General features: G+C 50.7%; 2 protein-coding genes across 4 annotated transcripts in view; one reads left to right on the top strand and one right to left on the bottom strand.

Annotated features, from left to right (window-relative positions):
- Positions 1–15,980, bottom strand: part of HADHB (hydroxyacyl-CoA dehydrogenase trifunctional multienzyme complex subunit beta) — a 28,817-nt gene extending 12,837 nt beyond the window's left edge. The window contains exons 1-10 of one of the 3 annotated variants that reach the window (XM_056563670.1): positions 12,110–12,140; positions 10,290–10,340; positions 9,897–9,959; positions 9,521–9,562; positions 8,848–8,947; positions 8,527–8,571; positions 7,738–7,837; positions 7,320–7,407; positions 5,612–5,799; positions 3,661–3,841 (exon numbers count right to left, since the gene is read on the bottom strand). In XM_056563670.1, coding sequence (XP_056419645.1) covers positions 3,661–3,841; positions 5,612–5,799; positions 7,320–7,407; positions 7,738–7,837; positions 8,527–8,571; positions 8,848–8,947; positions 9,521–9,562; positions 9,897–9,959; positions 10,290–10,340; positions 12,110–12,125 — 874 coding nt within the window. In that variant the 5' untranslated portion in view covers positions 12,126–12,140. Of the gene's footprint in view, positions 1–3,660; positions 3,842–5,611; positions 5,800–7,319; positions 7,408–7,737; positions 7,838–8,526; positions 8,572–8,847; positions 8,948–9,520; positions 9,563–9,896; positions 9,960–10,289; positions 10,341–12,109; positions 12,141–15,767; positions 15,802–15,863 lie in introns of those variants that run through there. The other 2 variants (XM_056563672.1, XM_056563671.1) reach the window with 2 other exon arrangements.
- Positions 15,981–16,158: 178 nt separating this feature from the next.
- HADHA (hydroxyacyl-CoA dehydrogenase trifunctional multienzyme complex subunit alpha) overlaps positions 16,159–23,888 on the top strand; it is a 32,134-nt gene continuing 24,404 nt past the window's right edge. The window contains exons 1-3 of the mRNA XM_056563668.1: positions 16,159–16,276; positions 20,898–20,939; positions 23,130–23,200. Of these exons, the coding sequence (XP_056419643.1) occupies positions 16,225–16,276; positions 20,898–20,939; positions 23,130–23,200 (165 nt within the window). The 5' untranslated portion in view covers positions 16,159–16,224. The remainder of the gene's footprint in view (positions 16,277–20,897; positions 20,940–23,129; positions 23,201–23,888) is intronic.

Below are 23,888 nucleotides of genomic sequence, written 5' to 3'. Positions count from 1 at the left end.
CCCCCCCCCCAGTCATCATCACCGCCTGTCAATCCGTTCATCAGTGGTCTTCAACCTGCGGACCTACAGATGCTGCAAAACTACAACTCCCAGCATGCCCAGACAGCCATCAGCTGTCCAGAAATGTTGGGAGTTGTAGTTTTGAAACCTCTGGAGGTCCGCAGGTTGAAGACCACTGAGGCCTTCGTCATCATCCAGACCCCCGCTTTTGTTTTGTACTCACCCCCCCTCGGCGGGAAGTTAGGGCGAGCTGGTCCGGGCCATCTATGCTGCAGGGACCGTCCGGTGGGGAGGGTTAGTCGTTCTTCTCCGCGCTTTGGGCCCGGCCCCGGACTAGTGACGTTGCCTTGACGACGAAGCACAGGGACGTTCATGCGCAACGTCCCTGTGCGTCATCGTCAAGGCAACGTCACTAGTCCGGGGCCGGAGTGGAGAAGAGGGCCTCCTGGTGAAGATGGACAGCCCGCAACGACTAACCCTCCCCACCGGATGGTCCCTGCAGCATAGATGGCCCGGACCAGCTCACCCCAACTTCACGCCGACAGGAGGAGAGTACAAAACAAAAAGGGGGGGGGGGCTGGATGAGGACGAAGGCCGCAGTGGTCTTCAACCTGCGGACCTCCAGAGGTTGCAAAACTACAACACCCAGCATGCCCGGACAGCCGTTGGCAGGCGGAGAGTTCACTCGAGTATAAGCCGAGGGGGGGGGGGCGTTTTCAGTAGGAAAATTTTGCTGAAAAACTCGGCTTATACTCGAGTATATACATTATTAATTATTATTATTATTATTTTTATTTTATTAATAATTTTTATCATTTCGTAATAAATAATTTTTTATTGTTTTATGTTTGCATTTTTTATAATTATTATATTATGATTATTCTTCTTACTACCATAAATTTACTTAAATAATTTAATTTATTTATTTATTTTTTTACACAAAAGTGTAACTGTTCAAGTCTCCCGCAACTTTGCAGCCTAGGACTACAAAGGATCAGGATACGGATTTGCCTGTGGCCCCTACGGGATTTCCATCAAAATTGCATCCTGATCTACTGTAGAACAGATATCCTTCCGCCGGGGCGTGATCGGAGTTACACTTTAATATTTGTGAAAAAATTACATTTTTTCATTCATTTTAATAAAAAAAAATTTTTTCTCTTTTCCTTTACTATAGTCTTGAATTTGCAGGAATTTTAAACAGATATAATTCCACCAGGGTGGGGTCGGAGTTACACATTAAAAATTATTCATGTAAAAAATGTAAATTATTTTCATGATTTTTTCTTTTTTTGAATGTATTAATCAAGCTTTCAAGTACGTTATTTATCGGCGTATAACACGCATTTTTTAGGTTAAAATTTTTAGCTTAAAGTCTACCTGCGTGTTATACGCCGATAAGCCGCTGCAGTTCAATGACTTAAAGCGGGCACTTTAAATCAATGAACTGCAGCGGCTTTTGCAGGTCCAGAGACCGCCACCGCTGCCCAATTCTCTGCCCCTGCCTATCCTGGGGTCCAGAGACCGCCACCGCTGCCCGATTCTCTGTCCCTGCCTATCCTGGGGTCCAGAGACTGCCACCGCTGCCCGATTCTCTGTCCCTGCCTATACTGGGATCCAGAGACTGCCGCCGCCACTGGCTCCCTGATTTTATAATAACGGTACCTGTTCCCGGGGCCCGTGCTGCTTCTGGCTCCGGCAGTGTCCTGTGTTGTTGCTATGCGCTGTTGCTGTGCGTCTTCAACGCGACGTCACCGTCAGTGGCCCGGCGCACAGTGACAGCTAAGGACGCCACCGGAGCCAGAAGCAGCGTGGACCCCGGGAACAGGTCATTATAAAACCGGGGACGGGGGAGGTAGTGGGGAGGCGGCGGCGGCAGTCTCTGGATAGCCAGGGGGAGAGAAGCGGAGGCAGCAGGACTCTAGACCCCCGGAAAGGCAGGGGGAGAGAAGCAGCAGCAGGACTCTAGACCCCAGGAAAGGCAGGGGGAGAGAAGTGGTGGCAGCAGGACTCTAGACCCCAGGAAAGGCAGGGGGCAGAGAAGCGGCGGCAGCAGGACTCTAGATCCCAGGAAAGGCAGGGGGCAGAGAAGCGGGCAGCGACGGCGGTCTCTGACCCCAGGAAAGGCAGGGGAGAGAAGCAGCAGGACTCTAGACCCCAGGAAAGGAAGGGGGAGAGAAGAGGGCAGCGACGGCGGTCTCTGACCCCACAAAAGCAGCGCTTCAGTAGGGTCAGAAACAGTCTATCAGGGTATACACATGCACACACACGCACCCTCATTTTACCAAGGATATTTGGGTAAAAAAAACTTTATTTTTTACCCAAATATCCTTGGAAAAATGAGGATGCATGTTATAGGCCAGTGCGTGGTATACCCCGATAAATAGCGTACCCACCAGAAAGCTGGTCTGAATTAACAGCGGACATAATACACCCATGTGAAGCCGCCCTAAGCGGTGACCCAGTTTTCCCAGTTCTAACAGACAGAAGGTGGAAAGAGACATTTATCTCCTACAGTGGTCCCTCAACATACAATGGTAATCCATTCCAAATGGACCATCGTTTGTTGAAACCATCGCATGTTGAGGGATCCGTGCAATGTAAAGTATAGGACAGTGGTCTTCAACCTGCGGACCTCCAGATGTTGCAAAACTACAACATCCAGCATGCCCGGACAGCCAACGGCTGTCCGGGCATGCTAGGAGTTGTAGTTTTGCAACATCTGGAGGTCCGCAGGTTGAAGACCACTGTTAGAGGAAGTTGTACTCACCTGTCCCCGCCGCTCCGGACCGTCCCCGCTGCCCTAGATGTCGCATTCCATCGCTGTCGCCGTGTCCCCTGATGTCCCCGAAGCTCTGGTAAGGCCTCTGCTTCCCCGGCATCCTCGCTCTCCGTCGCCGCCATCACGTCGCTACGCACGCCGCTCCTATTAGGTGATGGGACGGCGTGCGCAGCGACGGGATGACAACGATGGAGAGCGCCGACGATGCAGGGGATCCTGAAGAAGACGCGCCGGAGCCCCGAGGACAGGTAAGTGATCGTCAGCGGACCACACGGGGCACCATAAACGGCTATCCGGAGGCAGCTGAAGCAGTCTGCGCTGCCGGATAGCCGTTTATGCGATGGCCCCGACATACAAAAGCATCGTATGTTGATTCTGCCTCTGAGAGGACATCGTATGCTGAAATGATCGTATGTCGGGGCCATCGTAGGTCGGGGGGTCACTGTATTTCATGCAATAGTAAAATCTATAAACATTAAAATCATATAAAAAAAAAAAAAAGTTTTTAATGGTGCTGTCACTTTAAATCTCCCCATAAAGTTTCCTGGCACTGAAGCTGCTGATGCCATGTACAGTGCCCGCTGGACTGCTGCCCGGTCTATGGGGGGGGGGGGGGGGATTCAGGAACAGATCATCCAGGGCAGAACAAGGTGACTTGGAAAAACCGCGCAGAATGTGCCGCATGTTGAGCATCTGATCACGGACAAGTCATGAGTTCATACCACGGCAAGGGCTTAGATACACAGGGCGGCCTCACTGTGATGTAGGGGCAGCACTGTCCGCAGGGGTTAGGATGTTTAAGAGGTGCCCATGTGTCCCAGTAATCTGAGGCTGGACAGACGCTGCAATGCTGGATCACACTTTACGGCGGCCCTTACCTGGCACTTTAAAGGGGATGACGTCTGACAGGTGACCAGCGTCCTGCGCTTTCTTGGCCAGGGTGTGGGAGCGCAGGGCGAACTCATCTTGTTCCACACGGGACACAGCGAAGGCGGCCGCCAGTCTGTCCGCGGAGTGGCCCATCGTCTCGCTGGTGGAAAATTCAGCCACAGCCGGGAGCTTCGGAGAGCAAAAGTTTACACACATATAAAATATATTTTATTTATATATATATATATATATATATATATATATATATATATATATATATATATATATATATATATATATATATATATATATATATATATATATATATATTATATTATATATATTATATATAAAAATATATATATTATATATAAAAATATATATATATTATATATAAAAATATATATATATATATAAAAATATATATATATATATAAAAATATATATATATATATAAAAATATATATATATATATAAAAATATATATATATATATAAAAATATATATATATATATAAAAATATATATATATATATAAAAATATATATATATATATAAAAATATATATATATATAAAAATATATATATATAAAAATATATATATATATATATATATATATATATATATATATATATATATATATATATATATATATATATATATATATATATATATATATATATACATACACACATACACATTATATACAGTGGTCCCTCAACATACGATGGTAATCCGTTCCAAATGGACCATCGTTTGTTGAAACCATCGTATGTTGAGGGATCCGTGCAATGTAAAGTATAGGACAGTGGTCTACAACCTGCGGACCTCCAGATGTTGCAAAACTACAACACTCAGCATGCCCGGACAGCCGTTGGCTGTCCGGGCATGCTGGGAGTTGTAGTTTTGCAACATCTGGAGGTCCGCAGGTTGAAGACCACTGGTATTGGAGGTTATACTCACCTGTCCCCGCCGCTCCGGACCGTCACCGCTGTCCTAGATGTCGCCTTCCATCGCTGTCGCAGCGTCCCCGGGGTGTCCCCGATGCTCCGGCAAGGCCTCTGCTTCCCCAGCATCCTCGCTCTCAGTCGCTGCCATCACGTCGTTACGCACGCCGCTCCTATTGGATGACGGGACGGCGTGCGCAGCGACGCGATGATGACGATGAAGAGCGCCGATGATGCAGGGGATCCCGAAGAGGACGCGCCGGAGCCCCGAGGACAGGTAAGTGATCGTCAGCGGACCACACAGGGCACCGTAAATGGCTATCTGGTGGCAGATGAAGCAGTCTGCACTGCCGTTTATGCGATGGACCCGACATACAAAAGCATCGTATGGTGATTCTGCCTCTGAGAGTGATCGTATGCTGAAACGATCATATGTCGGGGCCATCGTAGGTCGAGGGGGGGTCACTATATATTTATTTATTACACATATACACACACACACACACACACACACATTATTTTTAATAATAATAATAATACATAATAAATTAATAAAAAGAGATAAATGTATTGTCCCATCACTGACTAATCCACATCCAAAAATGTGGCCAATATTGTGGAAATTACTTCGATTTCTGCCATGGATTCTGCTTACAAACCCTAAACATTATTTGCACCCAACACTTCTGAGGGTCTGTTACACTTGCATCCGGTCCCCGGTAATCATGAGCGAGCTCTACCAGTGAATACCAGGTGGATATAATCTATGGAAATCCCCTCATGTGAACATAGCCTTCGTGTGAGAATAAATTCCCGACATATCATAGAGCAGTGTTTCCCAACCCAGGTGCCTCCAGCTGTTGCAAAACTACGACACCAAGGTGCCTGGACAGTTGTTGGCTGTCGGGGCATGCTGGGAGTTGTAGTTTTGCAATGGCAGGAGGCACCTTGGTTGGGATACACTGTCATAGAAAGACACAAGGAACAACATACTGGCCCCCCTGTCACTCACCTCTGGGGCGAAGTAGTCGGGCCGGATCCTGGAGATGACGGACAGCCTCTGCCCTAGGCTCTTGGCCTTGTTCAGACTGAGCATGGTCTTCCTCATCTTCCTGCTGTGACGTATGGGGACGTCAGACATGAACTCCACCCCGCCGGCCACCACCACGTCACACTGACCGGAGGCGATGAGACCCACGGCTGTGAACGAGACATCAGGGAGATTACAGGAGGTCACTTACATGAGACAGCAGGGACTTAAAGGGGTACTACGCTGGAATTTTTTTTTTTTTTTTTTTTTTTTTATATATCAACTGATGCCAGAAAGTTAAACAGATTTGTAAATTACTTCTATATAAAAATCTTAATCCTTCCAGTACTTAGCTGCTGTATGATCCACAGGAAGTTGTGTAGTTCTTTTCTGTCTGACCAGAGTGCTCTCTGCTGACACCTCTGTCCATGTCAGGAACTGTCCAGAGGAGAATAGGTTTGCTATGGGGATTTGCTCCTACTATGGACAGTTTCTGACATGGACAGAGGTGTCAGCAGAGAGCACTGTGGTCAGACAGAAAAGAACTACACAACTTCCTGTGGAGCATACAGCAGCTGATAAGTACTGGAAGGATTCATATTTTTAAATAGAAGTAATTTACAAATCTGTATAACTTTCTGGCATCAGTTGATCTTAAAAAAATAAAATAAATAAAATATATAAGTTTTCCAGCGGAGTACTCCTTTAATTAAAGAGGACCTGTCACCAAATTAAACTTTTAATATATTGTTCCTTATGTAATTATAAGACGCGTTGCTATTTACTTAATTCTCACCCTTTATATGTTTTAAATGAGATTGAAACAAAGGCCCCCTAGTGGCCGTTTTATCAATCCCACTAAAAACATATAAAGGCCGCGCCTGCTGGGGAACGCCCACTCTCTCCTTCATGAAGCTCACACAATGTGAGCCAGAGAAAAGGCCTGATACACAGCATTTTAAAGCTCAGATTTTTTTTTTTTTTTTTTTTTTTTTTTTTTTTTTTTTTTAAAGGGCAGGAGGGGTGTTAGTAGTAGTTAGGGAATATAATCTGAGTTAGTTTAGAAAATATGGTTTGAGGACAGGTAAATATATATCTATATATATAATTTTTTTTATTTAATTTCTATGTGTGTATGTATATATATATCTCTCTATCTACACACACACACACACACCATATATTCATGTATATTTATTAATATAAAAATGTATTATTTACTATTAATAAGAAAAAGAGAACCAATAAGAATATATATGTGTATATATTATATAAAAAAATATATATATATACACACAATATATATATATATATATATATATATATATATATATATATATATTATATATATATATATTATACACATTTACTGTGATAGTTAACGTGAAAGTAATCGGTTAGGGGTTAAAAGGGCTGTCCATAGCTCGGAGAAGGGTTTTCCCAACGGGGGTGCCTTCAGCTGTTGCAAAACTACAACTCCCAGCATTCCCGGACAGCCGTTGGCTGTCCGGGAATGCTGGGAGTTGTACTTTTGCAACAGCTGGAGACACCCTGGTTGGGAAACCCTGGCATAGAGGGCAAGTGTATGATTGCTGGGACCACCATACAATTATCCACTACCTTACGTGCAGACAACTACTTTGAGACAGATGCCAGAAATGAGGTTCTGCAGCAGCTGCGGGTGACGTACCTGTAGTCATGGCCTGGTTGGAGGAGATGCACGCCATGGTCACTGTATGCGCTGGAGTCTTATCCGAGAATCCGGCACCGAGCGCAGCCTGAGGGGGGGAGGGGAGACAAGGAGGTTCATAGTCACCTCTGCTACATGGGCACAGCAGAGCTGGCACCGCACACCAAGCACAGCAGGCACCGCAGAGCAGGCACCGCAGAGCAGGCAGCGCAGAGCACACCGCAGAGCAGGCACCGCAGAGCAGGCACCGCATACCAGGCACAGCAGGCACCGCGCACCGCAGAGCAGGCACCGCACACCAAGCACAGCAGGCACCGCAGAGCAGGCAGCGCAGAGCACACCGCAGAGCAGGCAGCGCACACCGCAGAGCAGGCAGCGCACACCGCAGAGCAGGCAGCACTACACACCAGTCACTCACCTCTCGAGCCACATTGCTGGTCTTCACCTCCTGGATGACCGTGCCGTACACGATGTAGTCCACCACCTCGCGGGGGATGTTGGTTTTGTTCAGGAGACCCCTGATTATATCAATGAGAAGCGGGAATTACATATGGCGCAGTGTGAACAGGACGTGAAGTCACAAGGGAGGATCACAATGCTGCCAGATCAATATCTGTATACAGTATAGTGTACAGGGGCCCTATATCACTGTATGGGTGGGGGGGGGGGGGGGTTTGTATAGTGGTTTCCTCAGGGGTCCTGTATCACTGCATTGGGGGGGGGGGGGTGTATAGTGGTTTCCTCAGGGGTCCTGTATCACTGCATTGGGGGGGGGGGGGTTGTATAGGGGTTTCCTCAGGGGTCCTCTATCACTATGGGGAGGGGGTTGTATAGAGGTTTCCTTAGGGGTCCTGTATCACTGCATTGGGGGGGGGGGGGGTTGTATAGGGGTTTCCTCAGGGGTCCTGTATCACTGTATGGGTGTGGGGGGGGTGTATAGGGGTTTCCTCAGGGGTCCTGTATCACTGTATGGGTGGGGGGGGGTTGTGTAGTGGCTTCCTCAGGGGTCCTACATCACTGTATGGGGGGGGGGGGGTTGTGTAGTGGTTTCCTCAGGGGTCCTATATCACTGTATATGGGGGGGGATTGTAAAGTGGTTTCCTCAGGGGTCCTGTATTCCTTTATCCCTGTATGGGTGGGTGGGGGGGGGGGGGGGTTGTATAGTGGTTTCCTCAGGGGTCTGTATTGCTTCCTTCTGAGCACTTACTGCAGCGCCGTCCTAGCCAGGTCATGGGGCATCAGGTCCGCGTATCTGCAGGAAGAAGAGTCTATAGTTAGTAATGAAGACCACAGCGGAGGCCGGGGGTGGGATACCGGAGTCCTCTTTGTTTTTGTTTTAAATGCCAGCATTCTGGGCAGGTACAAAATGCCCCTGGAGTTCTCCTTTAAAGCAATCAATGACCAAACCATCAGGTTCAGCTACATTTACTGTAAGTTCTCTCAACCCTAATGTCCACCCCGATGTCTGAGTGATTTATGGGGGGAGGGGTTCTGACTGTGCAGCCATAGAGGACACTATGTGACTTACGTGGTTCCTGACAGCAGGAATGGGGTGCGGACCCCCTCCACCACCACCACATTCTTCACACCGGGCTTAGTCAGGGTCTTCTTACTCTTTGTCTGGACGGCTGAAACGACCAACAAAAGGGAGATGAAGCAGATTGCACCCGAGTAGATGACACTTTACATCAGTGTTTCCCAACCAGTGAGCCTCCAGCTGTTGTAAAACTACAACTCCCAGCATGCTGGGAGTTGTAGTTTTGCAACATCTGAAAAGCACACTGGTATATGGTGTCCAATTTAGGACAGTCGGTCATCAGCCACAAACTAGCAGAACCCGTATAGCAGAGCCGACACTAAACAACACGTATAGCACAACTCGAGGGAGTTTCGGATGGCGGAGGAGGGAGTTTCGGATGATGACTGACGGAGATTGGTCTGAGGGAGGAGGCGGGACGATGTTTCACCTGACCGAGCTGCGGCTGATGACTGACGAGGTCCTAAACTGGATGCCGTACCGATAGGGAAACAGCTCTACACATGGTTCATTACATGTAATACCACCCACAGCCACCAGGGGGGAGATTCCGTAACAAAGTATTTGGTAGAATTAGAAGTATGGTCCTTTTGATGCGGGGGGGGGGTTTGGGGGACTACAAGTCCCAGAGAGCCGAGAAGCCTATACACTTGCGGATTATTACCTGGAGCCTGGAGGTGACAGGAGCCGCTGATGGATCTGATCGCTGCAAGACACAAAAACAGGAGAAGTGAGGAACCTACAAGGGGACGGATGCCGTACTGATGCTACTGTGACGAAAACACCTTCACGCGATAGCCCCTGCCCCCCCCCCCCGATGTGAGCCCCGGCAGCCAATAGGGAAAGTCAAAAGGAATCACATGACACATGGATGACTATTCGCCCCCAACTTTCCATATAACCTATGTCTAGTGCAATGGGGGGGGGGGGGGGCAGGAGAGGAGCGGCGGCCGCACACCGCTTGTCATAAGTCTATGGGGACTGTGTATGAGAAGGGACTACAGATCCCAGCATACTCAGCGTTGTGTAACGTGTCTCACCAAGTCTGGACGCGCTGGGCAGGGAACGGAAACTCTCCTTCAACATGAAAGCCATGGTGGAATCTGCAAGAAGATGAGAGACGGGAGGACAATGAATTGTAGAGCAGGACGGGGGACTACAAGTCTCAGCATGACCTGAAAACAACTGTACAAAGGGACATGTTATGAGGCATAAGTAAGAGTCCTGACCAGAAGAGCTTACAATCTATACCAGTGGTTCCCACTAAGGAGGCCTTCAGCTGTTGCAAAACTACAACTCCCAGCATGCCCAGACAGCCTGCGGCTGTCTGGGCATGCTGGGAGTTGTAGTTTTGCAACAGCTGGAGGCACACTGGTTGGGAAACACTGCTCTATAGGGAGGAGATCCTCCGCTGGCTCCCGGTATATCATTACTTCTAGGTGTCATCTTCTGTTTGGCGTCTCTGCCGTCATTTCCTCTTCTTGCTGCTCAGCTGCAGTGAAGGGGTTAATAGCCAGAGATGACAGCCCTCCCCCTCCCCCTCCTGGGGATTATGTGGCTCCTCCTGCTCCCCCTGGTGGTGACTCTTCCCCTACATTCTCTATGACCTTTCCCCCAGATTCAGGCCCCACGTGGACGAATTAACAATATACAAGGATATGGAGCCCTGAAGGTCGATGCCAACAAGTACCTGCACACAGAGCGTCCTCCGTATACCCTGCGCCCTCCGTATACCCTGCGCCCTCCGTATACCCTGCGCCCTCCGTATACCCTGCGCCCTCCGTATACCCTGCGTCCTCCGTATACCCTGCGCCCTCTGTACACCCCGCGCCCTCCACTGTACACCCCGCGCCCGCCACTGTACACCCCGCGCCCGCCACTGTATACCCCGCGCCCGCCACTGTATACCCTGCGCCCGCCACTGTATACCCTGCGAAAGGATACAAGGATATGGAGCCGTGAAGGTCGATGCCAACAAGTACCTGCACACAGAGCGTCCTCTGTATACCCTGCGCCCTCCGTATACCCTGCGCCCGCCACTGTACACCCTGCGCCCTCCACTGTACACCCTGCGCCCTCCACTGTACACCCTGCGCCCGCCACTGTACACCCTGCGCCCTCCACTGTACACCCTGCGCCCTCCGTATACCCTGCGCCCTCCGTATACCCTGCGCCCGCCACTGTACACCCTGCGCCCGCCACTGTACACCCCGCGCCCGCCACTGTACACCCCGCGCCCGCCACTGTATACCCCGCGCCCGCCACTGTATACCCCGCGCCCTCCACTGTACACCCCGCGCCCTCCACTGTACACCCCGCGCCCTCCACTGTACACCCTGCGCCCTCCACTGTACACCCTGCGCCCTCCACTGTACACCCTGCGCCCGCCACTGTACACCCTGCGCCCGCCACTGTACACCCCGCGCCCGCCACTGTATACCCCGCGCCCTCCACTGTACACCCCGCGCCCTCCACTGTACACCCCGCGCCCTCCACTGTACACCCCGCGCCCTCCACTGTACACCCCGCGCCCTCCACTGTACACCCCGCGCCCTCCACTGTACACCCCGCGCCCTCCACTGTACACCCCGCGTCCTCCACTGTACACCCTGCGCCCGCCACTGTACACCCCGCGCCCTCCACTGTACACCCCGCGCCCTCCACTGTATACCCCGCGCCCTCCACTGTACACCCCGCGCCCTCCACTGTACACCCTGCGCCCTCCACTGTACACCCTGCGCCCTCCACTGTACACCCTGCGCCCGCCACTGTACACCCCGCGCCCTCCACTGTACACCCCGCGCCCTCCACTGTACACCCCGCGCCCTCCACTGTACACCCCGCGCCCTCCACTGTACACCCTGCGCCCTCCACTGTACACCCTGCGCCCTCCACTGTACACCCTGCGCCCGCCACTGTACACCCTGCGCCCGCCACTGTACACCCCGCGCCCTCCACTGTACACCCCGCGCCCTCCACTGTACACCCCGCGCCCTCCACTGTACACCCTGCGCCCTCCACTGTACACCCTGCGCCCGCCACTGTACACCCCGCGCCCGCCACTGTATACCCTGCGCCCGCCACTGTATACCCTGCGCCCGCCACTGTATACCCTGCGCCCGCCACTGTATACCCTGCGCCCGCCACTGTATACCCCGCGCCCGCCACTGTATACCCCGCGCCCGCCACTGTATACCCCGCGCCCTCCACTGTATACCCTGCGCCCTCCACTGTATACCCTGCGAAAGGATACAAGGATATTGAGCCATGAAGGTCGATGCCAAGTACCTGTACACCCCGCGCCGCCCTCCGTACACCCCGCGCCCACTGCATACCCCGCGCCCACACCCTTCTCACAGCTGAGGGTTTGTTACAGTGTATCCTGTCTGTCCTGACCCCTGTCACAGCTGAGGGTTTGTTACAGCGTATATATTACACATGTCCAGACTGTTTGTTACAATATATCCTGCCTGTCAAGACACTTTTTACAGCTGAGTGTTTGTTACAGTGTATCCCGCTGTCCAGATGCTTCTCGCAGCAGAGGGTTTGTACAGGTCACATATATATAGGCCCAAGGAATGTTAATAGGGGAGACAAAACAAGACGGACAAGACGAGGAACCACATTACAGGGTGAGGACCTTTCCCCTACATACAGGAGGAGACCGCGGGCACAGCGCCAAGAGAACGCCCATCAGCACCCGCTCCACACCAGGAGAACACCCATCAGCACCCGCTCCACACTGCTACACCAGGAGAACACCCATCAGCACCCGCTCCACACTGCTACACCAGGAGAACACCCATCAGCACCCGCTCCACACTGCTACACCAGGAGAACACCCATCAGCACCCGCTCCACACTGCTACACCAGGAGAACACCCATCAGCACCCGCTCCACACTGCTACACCAGGAGAACACCCATCAGCACCCGCTCCACACTGCTACACCAGGAAAACGCCCATCACCACCCGCTCCACACTGCTACACCAGGAGAACACCTATCAGCACCCGCTCCACACTGCTACACCAGGAGAACACCCATAAGCACCCGCTCCACACTACTACACCAGGAGAACACCTATCAGCACCCGCTCCACACTGCTACACCAGGAGAACACCCATAAGCACCCGCTCCACACTGCTCCACAAGGAGAACACCCATCAGCACCAGCTCCACACTGCTCAACCAGGAGAACACCCATCAGCACCCGCTCCACACTACTCCACCAGGAGAACACCCATCAGCACCCGCTCCACACTGCTACACCAGGAGAACACCCATCAGCACCCGATCCACACTGCTCCACCAGGAGAACACCCATCAGCACCCGATCCACACTGCTCCACCAGGAAAACACCCATCAGCACCTGCTCCAAACTACTACACCAGGAGAACACCCATCAGCACCTGCTCCAAACTACTACACCAGGAGAACACCCATCAGCACCCACTCCACACTGCTACACCAGGAGAACACCCATCAGCACCCACTCCACACTGCTACACCAGAACACCCATCAGCACCCACTCAACACTGCTCCACCAGGAGAACGCCCAACAGCACCCGCTCCACCAGGAGAACACCCATCATCACCCGCTCCACACTGCTCCACCAGGAGAACACCCATCAGCACCCGCTCCACCAGGAGAACACCCATCACCACCCACTCCACACTGCTACACCAAGAAAACGCCCATTACCACCCACTCCACACTGCTACACCAGGAGAATACCCATCAGCACCCGATCCACACTGCTCCACCAGAACGCCCAACAGCACCCGCTCCACACTGCTACACCAGGAGAACACCCATCAGCACCCGCTCCACACTGCTACACCAGGAGAACACCCATCAGCACCCGCTCCACACTGCTCCACCAGGAGAACACCCATCAGCACCCGCTCCACCAGGAGAACACCCATCACCACCCACTCCACACTGCTACACCAAGAAAACGCCCATTACCACCCACTCCACACTGCTACACCAGGAGAATACCCATCAGCACCCGATCCACACTGCTCCACCAGAACGCCCAACAGCACCCGCTCCACACTGCTACACCAGGAGAACACCCATCAGCACCCGCTCCACACTGCTACACCAGGAGAACACCCATCAGCACCCGCTCCACACTGCTACACCAGGAGAACACCCATCAGCACCCACTCCACACTGCTCCACCAGGAGAACACCCATCAGCACCCACTCCACACTGCTCCACCAGGAGAACACCCATCAGCACCCGCTCCACACTGCTCCACCAGGAGAACACCCATCAGCACCCGCTCCACACTGCTACACCAGGAGAACACCCATCAGCACCCGCTCCACACTGCTCCATCAGGAGAACACCCATCACCACCGGGAGAACACCCATCACCACCCACTCCACACTGCTACACCAGGAAAACGCCCATTACCACCCACTCCACACTGCTACACCAGGAGAATACCCATCAGCACCCGATCCACACTGCTCCACCAGGAGAACGCCCAACAGCACCTGCTCCACACTGCTACACCAGGAGAACACCCATCAGCACCCGCTCCACACTGCTACACCAGGAGAACACCCATCAGCACCCGCTCCACACTGCTCCACCAGGAGAACACCCATCAGCACCCGCTCCACACTGCTCCACCAGGAGAACACCCATCAGCACCCGCTCCACACTGCTCCACCAGGAGAACACCCATCAGCACCCGCTCCACACTGCTCCACCAGGAGAACACCCATCAGCACCCGCTCCACACTGCTCCACCAGGAGAACACCCATCAGCACCCGCTCCACACTGCTCCATCAGGAGAACACCCATCACCACCCACTCCACACTGCTACACCAGGAGAACACCCATCACCACCCGCTCCACACTGCTCCACCAGGAGAACACCCATCAGCACCCGCTCCACACTGCTCCACCAGGAGAACACCCATCAGCACCCGCTCCACACTGCTCCACCGGGAGAACACCCATCAGCACCCACTCTACACTGCTACACCAGGAGAACACCCATCACCACCCGCTCCACCGGAACAGCAGAGACAATCGGGGGGGACATATCATCACATTATTATAGACGTACAGCTGAGGTCACTGTGTCCTCCCTATATCCCCCCCCCCCCCCCCCCAAATGACTGCTCAGAGCTGGGGGTTTGTTACAGTTGTATGCAGTAGACGATCTCCCGTCCGGCTTCTGCATTTCATTATTTTCAGGGGAGGGAAAGATCTTAAAGCAGTGAAGTCCAAACTGTGGACCTCCAGATGTTGCAAAACTACAACTCCCAGCATCCCTACACAACCATTTGCAGTCTGGGCATGCTGGGAGTTATGGTTCGGCAACGTCTGTAGGGCCACAGTTGGGACTTCACTGTCTTAAAGGATAAAATCCAAGATGTCTGACACGACAGCAGAGCCGCCACTGTACAGAGCAGAACTAAAACCTCCAGCTGGCAGGGCATGCTGGGAATTGTAGTTTTACAACAGCTGGAGCCACAGATCGGGAATGGGTGGAGCAGACAAGGATCAAATGAACTTCCCCAACCAGTGTGCCTCCAGCTGTTGCAAAACTACAACTCCCAGCATGCCCGGACAGCCAACGGCTGTCCGGGCATGCTGGGAATTGTAGTTTTGCAACAGCTGGAGGCACCCCTGGTTGGGAAACACTGCTCTATGGGTAGTGACCACCGATTACTAGGCAACACCAGGTCTCCAAGGCAACCAGATACCCCGGAACCTATATAACCCGTATAGACAGCGTTTCTCATGAAGATCCCCTTTTAATTTAAAGGGAATGTTCACACTAAACATAACAGGAGGGTTTGTTACAGTTGCATCCAGATGCTGACAGTTAGATATAATGTGTCACCCGGTCCGGACCGGATACAACTGTAACAAACCCTCAGCTGCGGGCAGCATGAAGCCGGATACATTCGCTGCCCCGGTATATAGCGCGGTCCCCCCACTATAATAACACACGGTACGGTTATAATCACCGGCGGCAGGTCACGTGGTGTCTCTCCCGCAGTCTCCGCTGATCTCCGCAGCTCTCGGGGCTCTGTCAGCGGGCGATGACGTCACTCTGCCTCAGGCCCCCGCGTCTCCTCCTCTCGGGGCTGCCCCCGGCGCGCCTGTCTCTTCTTCCCGCACTTAACACCGGTTTTATTCCCCTGTAGGAGGCCGCGGTTACCGGGACAAAGCTCTACTGTTTAGTTTTATCTAATTGTACCGGTTTAGCTGTCTGTGTGCCCGGTCTTTTCCAGTCATTCGGGTCAGGCATTGTGGAGGACACCTCGGCCCCCTGATAGGAGGAGCCCCGGCGGCACCGTGCGTCCTGTCAGTGTCACCCCGGACAACATGGCGGCTGTGAGGTGTATCGGAGCGCTGGCCCGGCTGGGCGGGAGGACAGGTACCGGGGGATAGCGGGGAGCTGTGTATAATGTACGTGCGGAGCGGATAGGGCTCTGTACACACCTGCGGACCGCACTGCGGCTTTAGTGATGAATTCCTGTCCCCACCGGCTCTGTATATACTGCAACACATGGGACCCGGGCAGCCTTGTTCTAGTGATGTGTAGTGAATAGAAGCCCGGGGTGTGAATTATTCCCTATGATAACTCTTCCTGTCACACACTCTACTGCTATAGTGAATGCAATGAGTCCCTATGATAACTCTTCCTGTCACACACTCTACTGCTATAGTGAATGCAATGAGTCCCTATGATAACTCTTCCTGTCACACACTCTACTGCTATAGTGAATGCAATGAGTCCCTATGATAACTCTTCCTGTCACACACTCTACTGCTATAGTGAATGCAATGAGTCCCTATGATAACTCTTCCTGTCACACACTCTACTGCTATAGTGAATGCAATGAGTCCCTATGATAACTCTTCCTGTCACACACTCTACTGCTATAGTGAATGCAATGAGTCCCTATGATAACTCTTCCTGTCACACACTCTACTGCTATAGTGAATGCAATGAGTCCCTATAACTCTTCCTGTCACACACTCTACTGCTATAGTGAATGCAATGAGTCCCTATGATAACTCTTCCTGTCACACACTCTACTGCTATAGTGAATGCAATGAGTCCCTATGATAACTCTTCCTGTCACACACTCTACTGCTATAGTGAATGCAATGAGTCCCTATGATAACTCTTCCTGTCACACACTCTACTGCTATAGTGAATGCAATGAGTCCCTATGATAACTCTTCCTGTCACACACTCTACTGCTATAGTGAATGCAATGAGTCCCTATAACTCTTCCTGTCACACACTCTACTGCTATAGTGAATGCAATGAGTCCCTATGATAACTCTTCCTGTCACACACTCTACTGCTATAGTGAATGCAATGAGTCCCTATGATAACTCTTCCTGTCACACACTCTACTGCTATAGTGAATGCAATGAGTCCCTATGATAACTCTTCCTGTCACATTCTCTACTGCTATAGTGAATGCAGTGAGTCCCTATGATAACTCTTCCTGTCACGCCCTTTGCTTCTGTCGTGAATAGAAATCTCAGCATCCTCCAGGGTGTATGAATCCGTTCCCTATGATAACTCCTCTGGGCCTATGCCGCCCTGTTCTAGGGACATGTAGTGGATTTAGAACTCTGCAACTCCTTCAATTTATAAGAAATAGTCCCTATGATAACTCTGCCTGCCACATCCTCCACTCTTATAGTTACTACAATCCGTCCCAATGATAACTCTTCCTGTCACGCCCTCCGCTCCAGTCATCTTATAGGGACGTTTAGTGGATTTTGGTGGGGACAGAGATGGGGGATGATGATGGGGGTGGTGGGGACAGAGATGGGGGATGATGGGAGTGGTGGGGATGGTGGGGACAGAGATGGGGGATGATGGGAGTGGTGGGGATGGGGGATGATGGGAGTGGTGGGGACAGAGACGGGGAATGACAGAGACTGGGGATGATGGGGGTGGTAGAGACTGGGGATGATGGGGGTGGTGGAGACGGGGGATGATGGGGGTGGTGGAGACTGGGGGATGATGGGGGTGGTGGAGACTGGGGGACGATGGGGGTGGTGGAGACTGGGGGACGATGGGGGTGGTGGGGACGGGGGACGATGGGGGTGGTGGGGACGGGGGATGGTGGGGATGGTGGGGACGGGGGATGGTGGGGACGGGGGATGGTGGGGACGGGGGATGACGAGGTGGTGGGGACAGAGACGGGGGGGGGGGGGGGGGGAGAGACGGGGGATGACGGGGGGGTGGTGGGGAGAGACGGGGGATGACGGGGGGGTGGTGGGGAGAGACGGGGGGTGGTGGGGATGACGGGGGGGGGGGTGGTGGGGAGAGACGGGGGATGACGGGGGGGGGGTGGTGGGGAGAGACGGGGGATGACGGGGGGGGGGTGGTGGGGAGAGACGGGGGATGACGGGGGGGGGTGGTGGGGAGAGACGGGGGATGACGGGGGGGGGTGGTGGGGAGAGACGGGGGATGACGGGGGGGGGGTGGTGGGGAGAGACGGGGGATGACGGGGGGGGTGGTGAGAGACGGGGGATGACGGGGGGGGGTGGTGGGGAGAGACGGGGGATGACGGGGGGGTGGTGGGGAGAGACGGGGGATGACGGGGGTTGTGGTTGCGTGGATAGTGGTGGATGGGACAGACGGGGGGGAACAAAAGGAGTGGTGGGGACGATGGGAGTGGTGGTGACAGATGTTGGGAGTGGTGATTAGTCTATGGCAGTGATCTCTCTCTCTCTCATGGTCACCAGCAATCTTTCAAAGCTACAACTCCCATCATGTCTGACCCCCCCCCCCCCCCCCCCTCACTAACACTGTTCTCCTGTTCTCCAACCAGTAGTCTTGCAGGTGAAACCAGTTTTTCCCAACCAGTTTCCTCCCCCATCTGTCCTGGATGCTGTGAGTTGTAGTTTTACAACAGCAGGAGGCGCACTCATTATTAACCTAACCTGCACAACTACAACTCCCAGCATGCTTGGCCTGTGTCACCTCTGGGGGGGGTCACTTCCTATCTGAATCTCCCTCCATTGTGTGACCTTGGGTGTTGAGTGGTCGGTGAGAGGAGCGCTGCTGCCCCCCGCAGGCTGAAAATGATCTGCAGTGTATATATATATATATCTCCAGCTCCACCTGCCGTGTCCTCAGATGACCCAGAGACGTGGGGGGGGGGGGGGGGGATAGAGCCAAAAATCTCATATAAACTGTGCCAAGAATGTGTGACCGCGAAGAACAGAATGACATGTGAGGGGCACACAGTCTTACACTGCCCCCCTCCCCCCTCCAACATCAGGTGGTCACAGAGAAGTGATCGGCCCCTTTTAAAAGGGAACTCCACTGGAAAACTTTTTATATTTTTTTCATCAACTGGTGCCAGAAATTTAAACAGATTTGTAAATGACTTCTATTAAAAAAAAATCTTAATCCTTCCAGTACTTATCAGCTGCTGTATGCTCCACAGGAAGTTATTTTCTTTTTGAATGTCCTTTCTGTCTGACCACAGTGCTCTCTGCTGACACCTCTGTCCATATCAGGAACTGTCCAGAGTAGAAGGAAATCCCCCATAGCAAACCTATCCTGCTCCGGACAGTTCCTGATATGGACAGAGGTGTCAGCAGAGAGCACTATGGTCAGACAGAAAGGACATTCAAAAAGAAAATTACTTCCTGTGGAGCATACAGCAAAATAGTACTGGAAGGATTAAAGGGTGACTCCGGTGAAAAACGTAATTTTTTTTTAATTTTTTTTAAATCAACTGGTGCCAGAAAGTTACAGATTTGTAAATTACTTCTATTAAAGAATCTTAATCCTTCCTGTACTTATCAGCTGCTGAATACTACAGAGGAAATTCTTTTTTTCTTTTTGGAACACAGAACTCTCTGCTGACATCATGACCACAGTGCTCTCTGCTGACATCTCTGTCCATTTTAGGAACTGTCCAGAGCAGCATATGTTTTCTATGGGGATTTTCTCCTACTCTGGCCAGTTCCTAAAATGGACAGAGATGTCAGCAGAGAGCACTGTGCTCGTGATGTCAGCAGAGAGCTCTGTGTTCCAAAAAGAAATGAATTTTCACTGTTGAATTCAGCAGCTAATAAGTACAGGAAGGATTAAGATTTTTTTTTTTTTAATAGAAGTAATTTACAAATCTGTTTAACTTTCTGGCACCAGTTGATTTAAAAAAAAAAAAAAGTGTTTTCCAGCGGAGTACCCCTTTAAGAGATGACTTATCAGTAGACACCCTACAGATGGAGGCGCCTCAGTATCACAGGGCGGGCTCCGGTTATCAGCTGTCAGTGATAGTTCAGGGTCAGTGGTGACACGCGGCGGCTCCTATAGGATTGTATGGATTTTGTACTGTGTGACATCACTGCGCCTTCGTCTCTGCTGTGCGGGTGTAGCAGTGTGCAGCACGTGCGGATACTACGGGGCGTTCTCCTGTATATAGGTGAAAGGTTCTGTATCCACGGCCGCCGCATTGTTTCCTATTTACATTCCTTTACGTTACTCTGAGAGGTGTCAGGTGACGGCGGCGTCTGTAATGGTGGTCACATGGCGGTCACCCGTACTGCGGGCAGCGCCGCAGGGCATAGTGCAGGTACGTGGGTGTCTACAGGGCAGAGTACACAGGGTGCGGCTCATGGGAGGAGACGGGGGGGTGTGCGCCCCCTGCTGGTGATCCCTCACATGGGCCCAATGTCTTCCATACAACCCAGATATAATGTGCAGATAGAGGATCATGGGAAATAAGATGTGTTTAGTGATTCTACAGCAGCGTTTCCCAACCAGGGCGCCTCCAGCTGTTGCAAAACTACAACTCCCAGCATGCCCGGACAGCCTTCGGCTGTCCGGGCATGCTGGGAGTTGTAGTTTTGCAACAGCTGGAGGCGCCCTGGTTGGGAAACGCTGTTCTACAGGGTGAAGAGACGGTTCTAATCCTCTTATAACTCTTCCTGTCATAGACAGATGTACAGAGAAGACATCACTGTAAGAAGCTTTTACGTAATCACAATGTTTCTTTTTTGTTTTGCAGGTTTCACCACAAGATCTTTATCCATGTCTTCTGCCCTGCTGTGTAAGTAACGTCTGATCACTGTATATACATTATCCTGTATTATACTCAGAGGTCACTGTGTATATACATTACTGATCCTGAGTTATATCCTGTATTATACTCAGAGGTCACTGTGTATATACATTACTGATCCTGAGTTATATCCTGTATTATACTCAGAGGTCACTGTGTATATACATTACTGATCCTGAGTTATATCCTGTATTATACTCAGAGGTCACTGTGTATATACATTACTGATCCTGAGTTATATCCTGTATTATACTCAGAGGTCACTGTGTATATACATTACTGATCCTGAGTTATATCCTGTATTATACTCCAGAGCTGTACTCACTATTCTGCTGGTGAGGTCACTGTGTATATACATTACATTACTTATCCTGTACTGATCCTGAGTTATATCCTGTATTATACCCCAGAGCTGCACTCACTATTCTGCTGGTGAGGTCACTGTGTACATACATTACATTACTTATCCTGTACTGATCCTGAGTTATTTCCTGTATTATACTCCAGAGCTGTACTCACTATTCTGCTGGTGGGGTCACTGTGTACATACATTACATTACTTATCCTGTACTGATCCTGAGTTATATCCTGTATTATACCCCAGAGCTGTACTCACTATTCTGCTGGTGAGGTCACTGTGTACATACATTACATTACTTATCCTGTACTGATCCTGAGTTATATCCTGTATTATACTCCAGAGCTGTACTCACTATTCTGCTGGTGAGGTCACTGTGTACATACATTACATTACTTATCCTGTACTGATCCTAAGTTATATCCGGTATTATACTCCAGAGCTGTACTCACTATTCTGCTGGTGAAGTCACTGTGTACATACATTACATTACTTATCCTGTACTGATCCTGAGTTATATCCTGTATTATATCCCAAAGCTGCACTCACTATTCTGCTGGTGAGGTCACTGTGTACATACATTACATTACTTATCCTGTACTGATCCTGAGTTATATCCTGTATTATACTCCAGAGCTTTACTCACTATTCTGCTGGTGAGGTCACTGTGTACATACATTACATTACTTATCCTGTACTGATCCTGAGTTATATCCTGTATTATACCCCAGAGCTGTACTCACTATTCTGCTGGTGACATCACTGTGTACATTACTTATCCTGTACTGATCCTGAGTTATATCCTGTATTATACTCCAGAGCTGTACTCACTATTCTGCTGGTGGGGTCACTGTGTACATACATTACATTACTTATCCTGTACTGATCCTGAGTTATATCCTGTATTATACTCCAGAGCTGTACTCACTATTCTGCTGGTGAGGTCACTGTGTACATACATTACATTACTTATCCTGTACTGATCCTGAGTTATATCCTGTATTATACCCCAGAGCTGTACTCACTATTCTGCTGGTGAGGTCACTGTGTACATACATTACATTACTGATCCTGTACTGATCCTGAGTTATATCCTGTATTATACTCCAGAGCTGTACTCACTATTCTGCTGGTGAGGTCACTGTGTACATACATTACATTACTTATCCTGTACTGATCCTGAGTTATATCCTGTATTATACCCCAGAGCTGTACTCACTATTCTGCTGGTGAGGTCACTGTGTACATACATTACATTACTGATCCTGTACTGATCCTGAGTTATATCCTGTATTATACTCCAGAGCTGTACTCACTATTCTGCTGGTGAGGTCACTGTGTATATACATTACATTACTTATCCTATACTGATCCTGAGTTATATCCTGTATTATACCCCAGAGCTGTACTCACTATTCTGCTGGTGAGGTCACTGTGTACATACATTACATTACTGATCCTGTACTGATCCTGAGTTATATCCTGTATTATACTCCAGAGCTGTACTCACTATTCTGCTGGTGAGATCACTGTGTACATACATTACATTACTTATCCTGTACTGATCCTGAGTTATATCCTGTATTATACCCCAGAGCTGTACTCACTATTCTGCTGGTGAGATCACTGTGTACATACATTACTGATCCTGAGTTATGATTATTGCGGATCTTTCTGTGCTGCAGTGTTTGGCACTGTAGACGGTTGCAGTGACCTCTGACCTGTTGGGGTGCAGGGGTTCCTATTATATTTTCTCATCACTTTTCAGTATTCCCCCTCACAATCCATATTACCTCTAATGTCGGGTTTTGTCATTTCAGCGCGGACACACGTCAACTACGAGGTCAAGAACGATGTCGCCGTTGTCCGATTCAACACCCCAAACTCTAAGGTGGGATTCTTATAGAGGGGGCTGAGAATTATGTTATCTGTGGGTCTCTATACATGGGTATACCTCTCCTGATCACATGACTACTCCTCTGTACCCTGTATACGGACACACCTCCTGGTCACATGACTACTCCTCTGTACCCTGTATACGGACACACCTCCTGGTCACATGACTACTCCTCTGTACCCTGTATACGGACACACCTCCTGGTCACATGACTTCTCCTCTGTACCCTGTATACGGACACACCTCCTGGTCACATGACTATTCCTCTGTACCCTGTATACGGACACACCTCCTGGTCACATGACTACTCCTCTGTACCCTGTATGCTGACACACCTCCTGGTCACATGACTACTCCTCTGTACCCTGTATACGGACACACCTCCTGGTCACATGACTTCTCCTCTGTACCCTGTATACGGACACACCTCCTGGTCACATGACTACTCCTCTGTACCCTGTATGCTGACACACCTCCTGGTCACATGACTACTCCTCTGTACCCTGTATGCTGACACACCTCCTGGTCACATGACTTCTCTCTATATCCTATGACATCACACCCTGTATACACCTCCCGGTCACATGACCGCTCCTCTCTATACACTTCCTGTTCCCATGACCTCTCCTTCTCTGGACCCTGTATACACCTCCCGGTCACATGATTGCTCCTTCTCTGGACC

The sequence above is a fragment of the Hyla sarda genome, chromosome 3 (assembly GCF_029499605.1).
Source record: "Hyla sarda isolate aHylSar1 chromosome 3, aHylSar1.hap1, whole genome shotgun sequence".
Lineage (NCBI taxonomy): Eukaryota > Metazoa > Chordata > Amphibia > Anura > Hylidae > Hyla > Hyla sarda.
This window is presented reverse-complemented; position numbering and strand designations above follow the sequence as displayed.